Source organism: Rhinolophus ferrumequinum, chromosome 11 (assembly GCF_004115265.2).
Source record: "Rhinolophus ferrumequinum isolate MPI-CBG mRhiFer1 chromosome 11, mRhiFer1_v1.p, whole genome shotgun sequence".
Lineage (NCBI taxonomy): Eukaryota > Metazoa > Chordata > Mammalia > Chiroptera > Rhinolophidae > Rhinolophus > Rhinolophus ferrumequinum.
The window spans coordinates 78,994,831-79,014,478 of record NC_046294.1 but is presented as its reverse complement, the minus strand read 5'-3'; the positions used below and the strand labels follow the sequence as shown (position 1 = coordinate 79,014,478).

General features: G+C 37.0%; 1 protein-coding gene across 3 annotated transcripts in view; it reads left to right on the top strand.

Annotated features, from left to right (window-relative positions):
* Positions 1–19,648, top strand: part of ARHGAP20 (Rho GTPase activating protein 20) — a 139,152-nt gene that overhangs the window by 105,473 nt on the left and 14,031 nt on the right. For all 3 annotated transcript variants that reach the window (XM_033121076.1, XM_033121075.1, XM_033121077.1), the window contains exons 5-10: positions 37–78; positions 991–1,075; positions 4,183–4,260; positions 6,616–6,682; positions 9,335–9,526; positions 18,529–18,707. In XM_033121076.1, the coding sequence (XP_032976967.1) occupies positions 37–78; positions 991–1,075; positions 4,183–4,260; positions 6,616–6,682; positions 9,335–9,526; positions 18,529–18,707 (643 nt within the window). The remainder of the gene's footprint in view (positions 1–36; positions 79–990; positions 1,076–4,182; positions 4,261–6,615; positions 6,683–9,334; positions 9,527–18,528; positions 18,708–19,648) is intronic.

Here is a 19,648-nt window from a genome sequence, read left to right as displayed (position 1 = left end):
GGTTTAATTTTTCTCTCCCATTTTGTTTGATTGCAGTTCTCCCGAACAGAAGGACAAATGGCTCTCTCTCCTTCAGAGGTATTTTTTCAGTATACATATTTTAATCTTTAATCTGTATTTCAATGAATTAAATTCTTCTCTATGAAGAGGTGCCCCAAACTACTCCCCTTCTCCTCAATAGAAATTGTCCATTTGTCCTCAAAATACGCTGTTGTTTAGACTGTACACTAGCCACTACATACTGTAAGTAATGTTCTCTCATTACATGTATGTATTACTTTCTAGGAAGGAGAACATTGAGGTCTGGTTAGATTATTTCAGACAGAAATTAGTTAATAATCTCTGCCATCTCTTTTCCTGTCTCCAATCTTCCATTTGGAGTTACAATTTTCTCAAAGCATGTATTAAGTTTTCATATGTGAAGGGTTTTTGGCTGCGTACCTCAAAAATCAATCATTATTACCTACCTTTGAGCAGACAGACTAAAATGGTGAATTTAGGTTCATCTCTTACTGCCATGGTTCTGCCCTCCATTTTTCCCTCTCTGCCTACCCAAGCAGTGGGACAAACAAGATTTACACTCCACTGGAGAGCTAAATGAGAAGTGAAAGGCCATTGTTTTAGTTTGGTCTAGTGAAGTATTGGATGTGCCCTTGTGCCCAAGTAAGGTCCTGGGCCTGTCCAGAGAAGGTAGGCAAGCTTTGAGAACAAAACATCACCTAGACGTGGCTAGACCTATCTGTGCTTCTTAAATGTCACTTGAGATGCATCCCCCATTCTTTTGGTGCCCATGCCTAATGTCCTGAGAATATTTTTTCCTCTTCCAACCCATAATGTAATCTGGCTTTGCTGAGTCCTTCCATCTGTCTTTTTAAAAATAACCGATAAGTATATTGAAAATATTAGCAAAATAGGTTGATTTAAAAATAAGCAATTTAGCAAAATCCATCTGACTCAGTGTTGTTTTGGGTTGTTGTTGCATTTGATTAGATACATCAATCTAGAGAAAGAGAAGGACTATCCGAAGACCATTCCCCTCAAAATCTTCGCCAAGGACATTGGGAATTGTGCCTATGTAAGTGTTTCTAAGCCAGAAAATTAAATTCCAAGTCCCTGCATCAGGCAGAACACCAGGCAGGCAGACAGACAGACAGACAGACACACTGTGTGTGTGCTATGCAGGTAGGCATTTAGAAATGCCACTATGGCAGAACGCATTTTCCTGGGTATGTGTATGTCTCTGTATATATGAAAAGTGAACCGTAAAGAAAACGAAGCAAGAGAATTCATATTAACTGTGGTGTTTAATATTTACACGTGGAAGGAATATTGCTGTCAGATGTCTCTTTCTTCCCCCTGGCGTTAACATTTCTCTAGATCCTTTCAATAGCAGCTGCAGAGGCTTCCACTAAAGCCATTTCCACAAGGAGATATTTCCTATTAATATTAAGCAATTATTTCCAATTATTCACTTCTTAAGTAGAAAGTGGTTTTGGAAAGTTCTTCATTCTTCAAGTTTTTGGGGATTGAATCCCTCAGGTTAATAAATGGATGAGTTGAGAGAGGTGACATTTTTAAGGGTTCAGAATGTTTCTACCTCACAGTTTGTATCATATTGGTCAAATAAAAATGAAGTCTAGTTACGTCTAGTTAGTATGTGTAACTTGATGACTGAAATATAGTACAAGTGCCAAGGTGTTATCAATGAAGAACAAAATGAAAACTAATGAATATTTTTATTTTTGCTATGAATTGTCATACTTCACAGCAGCTCTAGATCACACAGAATAGTTTTGTGTGTAGAAAAACATGTAGTACAAACAGTTGCTTTTTGGCCAAAAGCAAAAGTTATGCAAACATTCTGACATGAGTGCCAGATGTCACCGCTTGAAGGAAATACTCAAATTTTTATGGTATGAAGACTACAGAGGATCTCCTGTAGCAAAGTAGCCTACATACATACATACACACAAACACACATACCATGTTTCCCCAAAAATAAGACCTAGCCAGACAATCAGCTCTAATGCATCTTTTGGAGCAAAAATTAATGTAAGACCCAGTATGATATTATATTATACTACATTATATTTTATTATATTATTATATTATATAGACCCGGTCTTATTTTAATTATGGTAAAATAATATAAGATCAGGTATTATGTTAATTTTTGCTCCTAAAGACGCATTAGAGCTGATTGCCCAGCTAGGCCTTATTTTCGGGGAAACACGGTACATACATACATAGCCACTGTTTTTCTGCTCCTGGCTTTGATTCAGTTGTTTTGACGGTTACATTGAGGATTTTCATAAAAAGTCCCTTGAACTTTTTTTTTAACACTTTCAGTGTATGGAAAATGTGTGCTTGCAAGAGGACTGGTGTCTCACTCTCATTTTGGAAGAGAAGACATGCAATGTGGTTGGGTGCTGTGTTTTTATTACTGGTACCCTGCTTAATTCAACAATGATATGACACACTGTCCTTCACTCCCTTAAGCTGCTTCATGGCAAGAGTCTCCTTTCAGGGAGCCCTGCTTCCAGAAAGAGTGATTGCCCGCAAGGAAGAGAGCATGTATAGGGAAGCATTCTTTATCCTTGATCTTTAGGTCGGCACCCTGTCAGTGAATTCTTCTAATATGGAAAAAAAATAACCACATTTTCAGTTTCGTGTTTATTCTGTTTGTTTACTAGCCAAAGAGCAGTATTTGATGAAATTTATTTGTTTTGTCTACCAGAGAGGCATGCGGGGAAAAATACACGTCCTGCAATTACTGTTTTGAACATATATGCCAAGTATTAAGAAAAGTTGTCTTAGAAACCAGGTACATTTGGAGTGATTAATAGTATTACAGCATAGATTCTTCACTTTACAAAAGACTTCATGAGAGAGTTTCTTTAAATTAAATGGCAGGGTGTACAGACTTCAAAAAAAAAAAAAAGGGCAGAAGCCTTTCATGAAATTACATCTCAAGTTAAAGCCGAGTATTTAAAACATCTTTGCCACTCTAGTAGAAGACAAACACTGTGTTGGTTGGGTACTCTGTGCCCTCCCTGGTGGGTTCTAAGACACTTTTGCCCAATCCTTAGAGCTACAAGGAGCACAATTTGAAATCAGTTAACAAACAACCTTAAGAGGCAATTTGTCGTGTCCAGTAATTAGCTTGTAGTGAAACAACACTATAATGGAAGAGTAAGTGATGAATCATCAATGGATTTCACTTAGCTTATTTTTATATCATTTTTTGTTTTATATCATTTTGCTTTCACTTATTTGTGCCATGTAAGCCCTATCAGGGATACAGCCTTAATTCCTGATTTATCTGATAATTATAATATGTAAAACTGATGTGCATAGTAAATGTTTCTTTTCTGATGACATAACATTGTCTTATATTTAAACAATGTGTTGGAATTCAGTGAACTCTGTAGCTATCTCAGAATCTTATTAATCCCTTTGTTTATTGTGAACTATTTTTAAATAGTAATTTCTCAATGCAGTTTAGCACAGAGCTATAGAGATACCCTATGCAATGGCAGAGTTGGTAACAGAATTGAGCTTTCTAAAATTTTCAGTCCTCCTTGCTAGACTCACTAGTTTTAAGGCCTCTACAGATTTCAACAACGAAAATCTCAGTTGCCACAGTGCCTGACATATAGAAAGTGCTCAATAAACAGTGGTTTCTAAAAATTCTAAACTTGAAATGTCTTTTATAACCAGTTCTTATTCTGATTTTACCTGAACTGACTTTTCACCATGCAAAGAAATAAAAACCCACACTGAGAAAACAGTATTCAGGAAGAAATAGAAATAGCTCTCTCCCTCTTTTATTACATGTTGCATTATGGAAATGATGCAAAGGATCAACCTCACTGATTTCTTTTTGGTTGGGAGGGTGGTCCATGTACTTTTCTTGAAATATATTTACTTTTTTTCTTTCTTGCCTCAGTGAGCCACATGTTCTTTATTTTAACAGAAATAGATGTTTTATTAAGAGACATGTATAATGGAATGAAAGTAAATTATAATCAAAGGTTTCTGTTGTAATTAAGTCATATGCTTTACCCTGTCAGCACTTGAAATCAGATTTGCTTTTAGATAATCATTTGACAATAATTACTTGTTCTCCTTTTTTAAAATTCTTTATTCATAGCTGTATTTTTTATTTCTTTTTTTCTACAGTCTAAAACTATAACAATAACAAATTCAGATACAGCAAATGAAGTTATCAACATGTCACTACCAATGCTAGGAATAACTGTAAGTGACTCTGCTAGATATTCTTAATTAACAATCTTTGATACTTTAGATTCATGTAAATATTATCCCTTCCATCATAAGACAGCTAGAGATATCAGTCATATTTTGTTCCCAGAAATGTAGAAAATAAGGACAGTAAATTCTTATTATCTTAATATTGGGTGCTATTCTTTTACTCCCATTTTAAAAACCTGTGCGAACTGAAAAGCATAAGATTAGACTCTAATTTTAGATTGGTAATAAAACAATATCTATTTTTATTGTATATGCTATATACATATATAGTTGGGGAGGGTTTTTTTCCGTTTTTTTTCTTTTCTTTTTTTTTCTTGTTTTTTTTTTTTTTTAGTATAAGATTCTTAATAAGAAAGTTTCAACCTCCTTCTCCTTTCCCACTTGTCACTATATGACTGTTCTTTCCCCATATCCTTTCCTGGTTCTTCTCCCTTACCTAATTATTCTCTTATTATCCCAAGATTCAGTAAGTCTTAGGATGATGAATTCTGAAGGATTTGCTCTGTAGTAGAATTTTTAAATAAAGAACACATAGCTAGAAACCATATTCACGACTGCAGGTCCAGAGGATGAGAGGGCTGGTGCCTCTAATGAATTGGCTAATTAAAAAACAAGCTTTGAATTATGTCATGGATTTAAAGAGTTTTAGTGTGCACACCACATTTTCCGGTTTTGCTTTTAGCTTCTGCTTCTTTTAAAAACAAGTTTTTTAAATGTTATTAATGGACAAGATTGGAATATTTGAGGATGACGTAGGGTAAAGAGAATTAGAAAAGTCTCCTCCCTACTGGCATAGAGGAGTGACATTCAGAAGGATAGAAACTAAAGGAAACACTTGGACAACACCATTTCTTGAGTGAGATTCTCTATAAATATGAAAACATAGTGTTACTATGAGGTAACATACGAGTTTGGACAATTAAGTTCACAAACTCATCCTAGAAAAAGCGCTACATCATTGCTACCTCATTGCTGAATATCACTACGGTCACCTTCAAAGTACTCCCCTTGGGAAGCTATGCACCAACACCAGCACCTTCATAGAAATTTTGGAGCTCTTTTTCTGGAATGGCCATCAGAGCTGTCGTCATATAACCCTTGATCTCCTGAATGTCATCAAAATGTCTTCCTTTCAATATTTCCTTTATCTTTGGGTAAAGAAAGAAGTCTTTGGGGGCCAGATCAGGAGAGTAGGGAGGGTGTTCCAATACAGTTATTTGTTTACTGGCTACAAACTCCCTCACAGACAGTGCTGTGTGAGCTGGTGCATTGTCGTGATGCAAGAGCCATGAATTGTTGGTGAAAAGTTCAGGTCGTCTGACTTTTTCACGCAACCTTTTCAGCACTTCCAAATAGTAAACTCGGTTAACTGTTTGTCCAGTTGGTACGAATTCACAATGAATAATCCTTCTGATATCAAAATAGGTTAGCAACATCATTTGAACAAGTTCATGAACTTAATTGTCAGACCTCGCATATTATAAAACTCAAAGCAACTATAGACACTTCATATTTGGATAGTACGTCTCTCCAAAACACCATATAAGTCAAGATAGAACCCGAAAAAACAAAAATATTTAAGTAACCCACAGAAAACCAAAAGATACATTAGAGCTGATTGTCGGCTAGGTATTATTTTCGGGAAACACGGTAATTCTGCTAGTGAACAATTCCGTTTTTTTGTTTGTTTGTTTGTTTTATGTCACGGGACCTATTCTCTAGGCAGAATTCTTGTGCTTTCTGTCCCCAAGACTGGATTTGCCCAAAAGAAAGCCAATGACTGTGCCAGTTACTATCTCCTTTTCCTCAGAAACAGCTGAGCTCATAGTCAGCCTTTGTGATTTTACTTTTTCATCACAGACATAGCAGTGTTTGTGGCTTCCTGAATAACAAGGTTGTCTTTGCAGGGACATGTTGGAAATAAATCCAATATTCCCTGAGAAGTCTAAAGACATAGCATAAGTCAGGATTCTAAAGAAAAGATTAGTCTTTTAGAACACAAGGAAGTTTCTCTCCCTTTGTGAAAGGGTATATATATGATTTCACATTCTGTGGGCTACCCATAATCATGAGTAGTTCCATTGCAGTTCTTGGATCTCTGGCAATCACTAGGAAAAGGCAGGATTCCTGAAGACTCCTGAGTACTGTTAGGGATTGGAGAAGGGGAGAAGGCTTATAGGAATTAGCACTGTCTCTTCAAAAACTGTAATGCCGCATGAATCTGAAGGCATTTATATTGTCCCCATTTTAATTTTTTTGCAAAATATAAAAACATCAAAAAATGTCTCCTCCTTCAATTACCAAACTTGAAAGAATTATTGTTAATTCTTTTATTTCCAGGGCTCTGAGAGAGATTACCAATTATGGGTCAATTCTGGCAAAGAAGCGGCCCCATATCCACTTATTGGTAAGTTTCTGTGAAAATTTAAGATAGGATTGATTGTATTTTCATTATAATTCTAAATGTCAAATGGTCATATGCTCCTAAGCTTAATTACTATTAAATATTAAATCTCATAAATTCATTTATTCATTTAATAAATATCTATCAAGCATTATCTATATGCTAGACAAATAACATCTCTTCACTCAAGCAGCTGGTAGTATAGTTGGGAAGAGAAATGGTATTTTCCTCTCTTCTTTTACACTTTATGAAGAGAGATATCTTGCCAAGATTTTTGAAGTTTTTTCTAGGAGAAAGCAATATGTACTGGTATTTCTTTTCTTCTATATATTTATTTTTCATATTCAGTTCTTGAATTTCCTGCTCCCTTTCCTACCTAATAAGTTGCCTCTATGGAATACCATCTAGAATGCAATCATGCCTCTTAATCTCACAGACATCATAAAGAAAATAAGATTAACCCATTGAGATTTCAAAAAATCTTCACTGACTTACCAACTAGCTAATACTTCGCTAATTTACTTTGCTATTTCTCTAGCCAAATTTCTCAGCATTTGTTTTAAGGAATTATTGGTAAATAGTTACATCTCACCTTATTTAAATCATTTAGCTAAAAAATATTTTTTTGTTCAGTTAAGTTCATTCAGTGTTGTTAACAAATAGAGCAATTAAAATAAGGGAAAGTATCTATAGCAAACCTTGAGATAATGACAGTAATGCTGGTGATGATGACGATTTCTGTTAATTTGTAAATGCTTACCATCGCCAGACATTGTGCAAAGCATATCATTTGCATTACCTCATGTAATCCTTTCATTTACCTGTCAGGTCACTACTGTGTAGTTGAGAATTCTTCAAGTGATCTTAGTAATCTAAAACCAAATTTTTCTACAAAATACGTATTCTCAGATTTAAAATAAAACCAGACATCATGTGTGTAACTGAGGACAAAATTCACTGCATTTCCCGTTTCTTTTTTGATGTGATAATTTTTGTAAAATATCAATGAACAGCAATTAAAATTGTGCTTAAAAATCAAATAAACACTTAAAATAATTTTAATGAAATATATTAATTTAATTAAAACTATGTAACTTTAAGGCTTAAAACTGCCTCAAGCTGTATCTCTAATTCTCACTAAAAAACCACGGGACACAGGACACGATTGTTATTTCACAGCAATTCTTCATTTATATTTATTTTAACATGCCTTGCACACTTCACTTGTAGATTAGCTGCTTGCTATTTTGATAAGCTGAGTTTGTTTTATTGCTGTCATAGTAGTCCTTTTTTTTTTTTTTTCCTTAATCCCTGGAAGCTGCGGCAGTACATGATATTAATGGAACACTGACACTGTATGCCAGATGGAGGAAGAGTTCACTGAGTTACGTTCAGTGATAAACCAGGAATAGAAGAGAACTTACTCTCTGTACTTCGAAAACAAAATAAATGAATAAACAAAACAGAAACAAACTCATAGATACAGAGAACATTTTGATGTTTGCTAGAGGGGAGGGAGTGTGGGGGTAGGTGAAAAAGGGGGAGGGATTAAGAAGTATAAATTGGTAGTTTTTAAAAATAGTTATGGAGATGTAAAGTACGGCATAGGGAATATAGTCAATAATATGGTAATAACTATGGCTGGTGTCAGATGGGTCCTGGACTTATTGGGGTGATCACTTCATAAGTTATATAAATGTCTAATCACTATGTTGTATACCTGAAACTAATATAATATTGTGTCAACTAGAATTGAAAAATAAAAATTATTTTAAAAATAAATAAGTAATGCAAATGGGTCAAAATGTAAGCAAAACAAATCTACAGCACAATGGTGCTTGAGGATTCAATTAAGAAAATATAATTACTTAAGAATACTGAAGAGCAAAAACTCATATTGCAGTCAGATGTCCAGCGTTCAGTTTTTCTAGTTTACAGATCCCTTGTTGCATCTTGTTTCCGTTTCTATTATAATACCCTGCAGTCTCCCTTCTGATTGCCTATGAACACCAATCTCAGAGGGCAACAGTGGGAGGGAAGCATAAAACAAACAAACCAGTCCTGATGCTCTTGAGTAACTGACTATGTAACTAAAAAAGTAACCTTTTTCAGACAGACATCTTGTGTTGAATACTAGTAATGAGTGATGCTTGAAATATATAGGACTTTGCCTTTATTATGTATATACGATTAACCACTAACATTTACTTATTTGATCCTTATAATACTGTGTGATGGGTAAGGTAAATATTTTAAATCATGGATTTGAGCTGAGAGGTGAAGGATTTGCTGAAGATTTACAGATATAGTTAATGTCAAAGGAAAAATTAGAATACCTTTAAATATTCTCAGATGCGAACACGGGAAACATCACACTGTGCCACTCACAAACTAATCTGTCCATTGCAAACAAGATATTCTTTAAAGTCTGGCTTTTTGTCCCTCTCCCCCACTCCCTTAAAACTACTCTGGTAGGGCCACCTGCATTGTGCAGTGGTCTCCAACTGTAAGAATGTGCGTGATGATCATTCAATCAACAAAAGGATTCTTTATACCAAAATCCCAGGAGCAAACTGCAGTACATTCCAGCATGTAGCACACGTGCTCACAGTACCAGTCGGCCTACAGTCTACATTCAGATTTTTCTCTGAATAGGGCATGAATATCCCTATGGAATCAAAATGAGCCATCTTCGAGACACTGCACTCCTGACACAGTTATCAGAGGACCCCACCAGCCCTTCCAACCTCCAAGAGCCCTTCCTCATGGATCAGCTGCCCCGAGAGATGCAGTGCCAGTTCATCCTGAAGCCCAGCCGCCTGGCTGCAGCCCAGCAGCAACTGAGCGGTGAGTCGATTCTCCTCCTTCATTGAGCCCTTTTTTAGCAAAAGTTTTCATTCCCGGATACGTTAGTCCAAAGGCAAAGACCCAGACTTCCAGCCAGATGAGGTATTTTTTCACTTGAATTTGCTAAGGGTTTTGATAGGAAAGGTGGAGTTTTGGAAGATAGTTTTATAAATCAGCAGTAGGTGTGACTGACTTGTAATCCACAGCCAGGAGCAGTGCAGTCTGTCCCTTCTTTCTCCACTATTCCTTCCCCTTTAACTCCATGCCCACTGCAGAGTCAGAAGCACTGGCAGTGCTGCAGGTGCTTCAATGCCTTCTCTGTACTGTAACACATTGCACTGTGTGTTCTTCTAGTCACGTTACAAAAAGGAGGCTGTCACTGGTGGTTGGCAGGAGACTGTGGTGCCCTACCTGGATCCTGGTACTGATAAGTATATGAAGACTGAGGTGATTTCCACAGAAATCCCTCCTTAGTCTACTAATCTAATCTGAATTCCCTGTTACCATAGCCAGCTCTTACCCACCCCATAATAAAAAATGATAAAAGTGATCTTCAACATAGGGGACCATCATGTACCCTAACCTAAGTTTGAGCTTTAAGCCTTCACTCTGAAAGTAAGATTGTATAAGAAATAGAAGAAAAAGGATACCAACAAATGTGAGATAGTAAAAAAATTGATAGTGAATTTCTGTAGCTGCCTTTGTGAATTTGAACCAACTGGGCGACCCAGTGAACAGTGGCAACTATTTTATACACACACCCACACACACATGCACATCCAACTTTTTCCTTTATTGAAGTCATCTGGCCAACACCAGCTGTAAAAACTTAGCTTACATTTGCACTAGTCATCTTCTCTCCTGTACTGGTAAATTGAGTTTTTGGACTCTGGGGCTATTTACTCACATCTTTGGGCCATTTTGAAGGGGTATTAGAGATGGTTGTGATTTTCCATCGACTAAAATGTGAGTTCCGTGAAGGCAGAGACTTTGGTCTGTTTGGTTCACTGCTGTATTCCCAACACCTGGAACCGTGCCTGACATGTATAAATAAATCAATAAGTATGTTTGAATGAATGAATTTATTAATAAGTCTTGTTACTATCGATTAAAAATACAAAGGGAACATTGCCTTTATAACTAAGCTGAGAAGAACAGTATTTTACCCGTCTACCTTTATACCCAGGTTTTTCAAAATGATTTCTCTGGGTCCCTTGTCAATTTTATTTTAATTAATTTGACCCATAAGCAGAGGTCAAGAATCTTAACAGTTTTACCCAATTTTGCCAACGACTTGCTTAATTAAATTGTAGGCATCCTCTTCTAAACAGGGTTTATTACTGTTTCTCCCAACTATAAGTTAGGATACTAGTATTTGCAGCTGTAGGTGATTCATGGTAAATGGGATCAAGGCTGGAGTAACTATAGACCACTGGTGTCAACCTCGCTGGGCACCAGAATCTCCTGTGCAGCTAAAACATTACAAGTGAACTAGTTCTGCATTTTTAAATACAGAAGATTTTAATGAACAACTGCTTTGGAAACCACTAATTTAGATCAGGGATCATGAGCAACCATTTTCTGTAAAAGACGAGATAGTAAAATTGGCAGGTTAAGAGACAAAATCAAGGCTGTTATTTAGGTACATATGTAACAATAGAGAGAACAAATTTCCACTTTTGTATCGATGATGTTCAGTATATCGTAATAATAACTGAGTACAATTTTCTGTCATACATGTCTACTAATGAGAAAAATTGAATTATTTTGGGGGGATACCATTTTGCTTAATTGGGGTTTAAAGTTAGTGTTCGAGTCATCAAAATTGGTGGCAAATGTTCTGATCTGTAATGAGATTTTATATATTTCATCTTTGAAAATATCTATTCACACAATTAGGTACTGCCAAATACTGAAATAATTCTACAAACATATAATTTTAATTGAGTATACTCCTCTCTTCGAAGACATTTGTAGAATTTTGTTAGGTTCTTCTTTTGATATTTGCCTTTTAGCATGTCATTTCATTGCAGATAAATCACTTCCTATTGAAGGTTAGGTAGAAGCTCTTCAATTGCACAGTTAAATGGGTTTTGATATATGGACATTTGCTTTGCACTTGCACTAAGCTCAGTAAAATACTTCTGGAACTGTAGTTTAAGCTCAGAAAATATGCTGCTACAAATTTGTATGGGAATGGAGGTCTTGCTTCTTGTTTTAACTTTTGACAGCATGAAAAGAGTATAAAGGTGTTTGGCATTACTTGTGATCAACTGTTAGTTGTTTTCGAAATGAAACTTACAAAAATTTTGTATACAAACACTGTTTTTCCTTGTCATTTAGGTTGATTGATTAAGAAACATCATAAATTTGCAGCAAAAACTGATTTCCAAAGCCATTCAGTGTTCAGCAATAATGATTGAGCGCAATTCTTCACAAAAATTTCTGTCTCAGCCCTAAGTTCAAATATAACTTCACCACTGCTAAGCCATTGAATTTCTGTGTAATAGTACAAGTCAGACTATTTGGCTTCTGTTTCTAACAGAAAGTCACAGACTGACAATGGTTAAGTCCACAAGAGTGAATGAAGTTCATTGATAACACTACTGATCCAGTAACAGCTGATAGAGTCAAATATTTTCTACACAGTACGACTGATGAATAATACAATGAATAACCATAAGCATTAAATACTTTACATTTTCACAAGTATTGTAAATTTATACTTTTATATAAATTATAGTTTTTTCTGCTGCACACACTTTTACTACCATCATATATAACATATTTTAGCAGATTTCGCTTCACATTGTACTGAATTCTGTTTTCTCAACTTCTTTAAAAATATTTTCACCTGTGGTTGTTCCACGGAGACTATTCAAGGCACATTCTTCAGTCACTTCAAACAAAGCAGCGACTTCCGGAATAGACAACCAAGCAATATTGATAACATCTGTTAACCAATCAAGAACTAAAGAAAGTCACTAGAAATGCTTTGTCTTGTTTTTTAGTTTATTCTTGATATTACTCCTAATATCCTCAACTATTCAAGCAGCTGTTCTCACCAAAAGGCAAACAATCTCAAATCTAATTTCTCTGTACAAATTTCTTCAGCTACTGCAAGCACACAAGATTTAGTCAACTCACCATTGGTAAATGACTTTCTTTGCATGGCTAACAAATGAGCCACTCAGAAACTTAACATTTTTTCCAGGGTCGTTTTGATTTTTGATTTTTGTGAAGAAATGCTGCAGTGTTGAGATATTTCATTTTAAATGTTCTAAATTTTTCTGATCACTGCTTTCCTGTGAGTTGGGAATATTGTGATGAGTGCTTAGTCTGGTAAAGTGACATATTTTGTATTCTTTTATCACAGCTCTTATGTCATTGCACAATTAGCTAAATACTTTGCCATTTAATTCAATAACAAAGTCATCCATACTTCACTGTACCTTGAAAGCTCAACATTAGAAGTTCAGTTTTATCTTGTCTTCTTCTTTAGACATGATGGGTAATAAAAATATTAAATGTTGCAATATCATGATTCACGTAGCACTGAAAACACTGTCAAGATATAAATGTGTCACTGCAGTTTGTCACACTGAGAAGCAGTGCAAAGCTGTGAAAGCACCACCTATTCGTATAGTGTGTGTCACAACTATTCAGCTGTACATTGCTTATGAAGCGAAAGCAGCCACGGACAATACATAAACAAATGAGTGTGGCTGTATTCCAATAAAACTATGGACAGTAAAATTTTAATTTCCTATAATTATTATTTGTAACTAAATATTATTGTTCTTTTGATTTTTTTTTCAACCTTTTAAAAATGGTGAAAACCTTTCTTAGCTCACGTGCTATCCAAAGAAAGGTAGCAGGCCAAATTTGGCCTACAGAGCATAGTTTGCTGCCCTTCAATTTAGATGACTGAAATGCACATTTAATCAAAAACATTTTCGCTGAAGTCTTCTACCAAACTTTATACCAGCAAAAATTTACCCAAGTAATGGAACTCTCATTTGACTTGTCTCCGTGCCTTTCCTGTTACATCTTTGTAGAGTTTTAATTAGAGGTAGAAAAGCCAGAAGGAATGTATAAAAACTGAATAATTGTAGAGTCTAGAAATTCTAAAAATGGAGTTATTGATCGCTGGATGATGACACTCTTCATAATGTTAACAAGTAATCTCTGTGTAGAATTTAAGTTCATAAAATACTTGCTTTTAAGCTCCGAAACAATCATGTAAGCTAATATTATTATCCCACCTTACAAATGAGCAGATTCAGAGTATGTTCAGGATCACGAAGCATGTAACAGCAGAGCTGAAACCAAAGCTAGGTCTTCCGTCCTTAATCCCGCTCTTGTCACTTGACCTCGCTGCCATGAGGGGTGCACATGTTAGCACTAACTCTCTTCATAAAATGGACCATTTTATATAGTTACTCTTTGTCTTACTGTTAACCCCCACTGCTTCTGTTACTGCTCTTGATTTTGTTTTAATTTGAAAACAACATGCCATTGTGGAAGATTGTTTTCAGCACTCTCATAGCCTCATTGTGATATACAAAATATTACCGTATGATCGAGTATCAAAATTTAATGTGCTCTTATTTTTTCAAATTTTTTAATTGTATTCAATTCATTGGGGTGACATTGGTTAGTAAAGTTATATAGGTTTCAAGTGTACAATTCTATAATACATTATCTATATATTGCACTAATGTGCTTTTAAAGTCCACCCTCTGTCCCACCCTCTGTGCCCCATGTCATGAAATAAGCCACAACTAGAATAAAGATATAACTCCATATCTCAGGGAGGCTTTCTCTAGTTAGCTTAAGGAAAATATCTCAGTTATCCAAAATAACTTTAGGTGAGCATAATCACCCCAAATCTGTTTTTGAAATGCCTGCCTCAGTGTGGAGAAGATCTATTAAATGCTGTAGTATCACTCTGAAAAGGGAGTAGCAATAGATCTCTCAGAAGGCTACCCCTGTGACTTAGATCACTATAACTCAGCCTTGGGGTGGCTGGTCCCCATTGAGACAGTTCTAGTGTTAATTGGGGGTTCAAGATATAGACATTAAAGATCTGCCCTCAAGACCCAACTCAAATATCACTTCCAAGAGATCTGTGTTCCTTCAGGCAGATAGTTGCCCCCTTCACTGTGTCTCCAGAGCACTTTACACGTATCTCTAATGTACCACATAAAAAAAGTACATTACGCTGATTTGTTTGCATGTCTCATTAGACTGTGAGCTTGCTTAAGGCCTGGGAACTCATAGTAATGTATGGAACAGGGAAATTAAACTGAAGATTCAATGGATTAGTCACACCCAGTATGGAAAACTGGAGTGGAGCAGCAGAGTTCTGGGGTTGAAGTGGGATCGTTCTGGGAATGATCCAAAGTAGCTCCTAAGCTTCTAGCCTGAATTGAATTCCCAGTTCTGTACCCACAGGAGGCTCACCTTCCACGTCTGCTCCAGACCCAGGGCTCATAGGGACTGAATTTTCATGATTGATGGTAAACTATGGGACGTAACTTTTGCGTCTACCGGTTTGCCCTGTCATTCTAGTATTCTCCCAGATGTATTTCCTACCCTGGGGGTAGGGAGGAAGCTATTCTTAATTTGGGGAGTTATGGGGCTAGAATAGAATTTCTAAGTAAGGATTCATTGTTGTGATTATTATTTTACAAGCACAAACTTTTAAGAATTATAACTTTTAATATTCAATTCCCTAATTTAAGCATGAAGAAACACTAGCTGAATCTGGCCAGGATTGTTTAGGAAAGTTAGATTTACATGAATTTAGTTTTCTCTACATTTACATCACCCTTATATTTTTAATAGCAATAGCATGATTTTCATCAGCCTTTGACATTTAGAAAGAGCTATGCGTTAAAAGCTCTTCAAGAAAGTAAACTTTAATGAAATTTTTTTCCTCTCAGTCCCAGAGGGAACATGAACTCTAAAATTGAATGTTGTACATAACAAAAGGCATGGCTACAGCTGAAAGTATTTATAATACAGTACAGGACTCAATTTCTACTTTATCCTCTGTCTACATTCATAGGATAGCTGGGTATATACCTTTATGATAAATCATTCTTCCTAAGAAGTGTGTGAAACCTAAAACATCAAATAAATCTGACAGTTTTAGAAATAATGAATCCAGGTTAAATGTGAGGAAACTAGACGGAGTACAACTACTCAACATATATAAACATACATATTAAACAAACATTTGCACAGATTGACATTGCTACACATTGTGGAAACCCCTCCTGGGTTTAAGAATGGGGTTAGTTTCCTTTTCTGTTTTTTCAAAATGGTGTAAGTTGGGAAGGTCAGGGCAGGAACAAAGTGTTCTAGTTAAGCAGAGTCTGGTATTCTTTCCTGCCTGCATACTTTGTGAAGGCTGTTACAGCAGATGGACAGTGGGTGTGGGGAGGACGTCCTCTGTGGGGAGGAGACTGGTGTTTTAGCAGCTTTAATCAAGATTACTGTGACCCATGCCCTCAGCGAAACAGTACTTGTCACGTATTATCCTCCGTAACCCTCTCAATAAGCCTTGGAGAGGTAGGTAATATCATTGCAAAGTTGAGTAAAGAAGTTAACTAACTTACCCAAATAAGTATCTGAGCCAGGAGTGTAACTGGGCTCCTGACTCCAGAGCCAAAGACCATTCATTACACCTAGTGTGTGCACACCGGTCATGCACTTACTGTATCTGGAGGAAGCCACGTGTGGAGGATAGTCTGCAGGCCACTCAGTAAAATGTTATTTATTTGTTTACCTTCCCACAACTTGGCTTTTTTTAGTATTTGGTTTAATTTGGTTATTCTGAGGAAATAAAATGCTACAGTACATTATAGCCAAACAATACAAAACATTTCTTTGAAATTCGCATTTGACACTGTGACCAGGCCCCCCCTGAAAGACCCTTCAGTGTTCCGTTGTCAGGGGATGCTGAGGAGCTAAACATCATCCCTGGTAGCTTGGGTGTCAGTGCCCCACAGCCAGAGTTTAATGGCCAAGTCCCAGGCACTCTCACTGGAAAATGGAGTCAGACCCTATGCGAGTGCCACCTGAGCGTCTGGCTCCTCAAATCTCCGCTCCAGGCATGCATGCTTCAGGGTCTGTAGAGATTTGGGTCGAATTTATACACTGTATTTGGGATGCCCTCTGTTCAGTTTTCTCCTAGGATTTCCCCTCCTCACTTTCCAGCTGCTGTGGTTACCTCCATCTCCATTCTCCACTTCTTCAAGCCAGTAAGAGTACAGGTTTCTCTCCAAATTTCAGTCACCCCACCACCCACCATCCTCAGACTTAAAAGCTGTAAGAATAGGAAACTTACCCAGTGCCATACCATTCCCTTCTTCTGTTATGGATACCAGGACTGGAAAGAACCCAAGGGGCACTCAGAGAGTTAGGAGAGTCAGCTTTATTACACCGGCGAGCTCAGCCGGATCTTTCCCAAAATACTGAGCCCCTAGCAAGGTTTTGAGCAGGTTTTTATGGGTTGGGGACTTCCTTGAGTTGGGGAAGGGGTAGGTGTCCTCTGGTGATTGGCTTGGGGTGTGGCTTGGAGGGGGCTATGCGGAAGTGGGGGGGTCTTAGGCTGGGGACCACTCTCCACTCAGGCCACCATTTTAAGTCAGTTCCACGTGGCAGGGAACCATTTTAGGTCAGTTTTTCCATCACTTCCAAGTGTCAAACTTTTACCTCAAGCATTTACCTTCTTTTGATCCCTCTGTAGTGCCTTCAGGTAGGCTTTTTTGTCATTATTTTTGTCCAGGGTTTATAGTTGTTATCTGTGTGTGTGTGTGTATTGGGGCTGTGGAGCAGGGCAAGGTGTCAGAGAGGTCCAAAAGGAACCTTTAGAGCTGCCTTTTGAAATATCAAATCCTGTGCACATCCATCATCATATTACAATTAGAGACAGATGACATCAAAAATGTTCTAAGCACTATGATATCACAAAGTCAGGATTCACTGTTAACCTCGTCTGCTTATTTTGTTCATTTTGTCTTTTTATATTTTTCCACCTAAATCTTTCCTTAATTCAATTATTGTTCAAGAATGATTTATTGAGTGCTTACTCTGTAAATGCAAGACACAATGCTGGATGCTCTGTTGAAATCTTGTTCCTTCGAAATCCAAATCAAATGTAAATGCCTCCAGGATCACACCCTCCCTCCTAATGGGTAGGTGTGCTTTATGGATCTTCTGAATGTCTTTGGTACTTTGTTCCTCCCTGTGACAGTTTGTCTAGTAATATACTTGCTGCTTCTCCCCTCCACCACCAGTCTAGCCCCCATTAGATTATAGACTTCACCATGGCAAGGGCAAGTCTCACTCCTTTGTGCATCCATCCATGCTGCCTTAAACACGTGTTTTTCAGTTGGGAACTGAAAAGATACATGAAAGTCTTTGCAGCTGGAAAGAAAGGGGGGCGATGTAGAACATTAGCTTCCTGTCTGTGTTCTCAGTAGGAGAGTGGAACATCAGGCAATAAAGCATTCTTTGTTGCAGAAAGTCCCAGTAGAAACAACTCTCCTCCTCCTCCCCCGCACCCTTCCTGTCTTTCATTCTTTTTCTTACTATTTAATTGTGGTCTAATTTAATCTTCAACTTTTTTGTGTGCCTAGTCTCATCTTTAAAATGGGACAATATATGTTAGTATGCAACACTTTTTGCTTTAAGTTGTTACAGTAGAGTAAGGGAGCCTTTCTTTCACCTTTGAAAATTCAGTGCCAAAACTCAAGTAAACAGACCAGTGATGTTCCAAAAATGGACAGGAGGATGAATAACCCAAACATCTCTTTTTTTCTTAATTTATAAATATACTGAAATTTCATAGATTGAATTAACAGTACCCAAGGATATCTATAAGTACTTTTCCTCTTGGAGCCATAGTAATAAACATACTGTAAAATGGAAAGTGTAGAAATAAGGTTACGTGAATTAAAGTAATTTTCCTAATCTCTCTTCTTCCTTAGATTCGGGTCAGAAGACATTTAAAAGGAGAAGATCTATCATAAACTGGGCCTTTTGGCGGGGTTCTAGCACTCACCTGGATAACTTGTCCATATCACCAACATCTCCTGGGCCAGGACAGCTCTTTGGAGTGTCTCTGCCAAATATCTGTGAGAACGACAATCTTCCCAGACCTGTCTTGGTAAGTCTCACTCTGACCTGTAACACTAATGGGAAAGGAGATTTAGGAAGGGAGAGAGGTCTGTCCCCAAATGGAAATATTACAGACACGCGTGGCTTCGGCTGAGAATCCTTATTATTATTGCTTCGAAGAATAAAAATCTGATCAAGCAATTGTAGAATCATCAGGAAGACATAATAGGAAGAGATCATTTAGCCTACTGGTTTCAGGAAAGAGCCACCACATAAGCCTGCTCAGATATTAGAAGTCGCTTGGTAGACAGAGAAGTCACATTATCCCTCACATTTCCTCATCTCCTTTCTTGAACTCTATATTGTCCTGAAAGTCTCTAATCACTGTAGCAACAGAGACTACTCAATCTTACGTATTTTTGAAAATCTTACATGTGTTTTATTTGTATTTCAAGTGTGTACGCATAAAGTTACATCCTCTGGCATTTAGTTTATCTTTCTTGAATAGAATGGATCAGATGAAAGCAACTTAGTTTGTCTTGTCTCCAACTGATACATTAAATGATCACTGTTAAGCAACATTTTTTAAGTGACCACTGTCCTCCAAGCAGTATGCTAGATATATGGCACTCTATGGCTCTAAGTAAGTGCCAGGCACTTGCTTGGCCACTTGGTTGCTTGTCCTTCACAACAGATTTAGGGACTAGTTATCATCATCTTCGTCATCATCATTATCGTCATTCCTACTTCACAAAATTTTTTAAAAGCCTCAAAATTACCTAAGATTACACAGTAAATATGTGCTATAACTAGGTTTCATATCCCACGGGTTGCTTGTGTCCAACACCCATTCTTTTCCTACACTGAAAGCAGAGGACATACAGCTAGAAAGAAAGCAAAATTAAGGTTGACCAGAATGGAATGAAATGGAGAAAGCTTCCTGGAGACTTTTTTGAGCCTGATTTTTAAAAAGGGAAGTAACTATAGGAA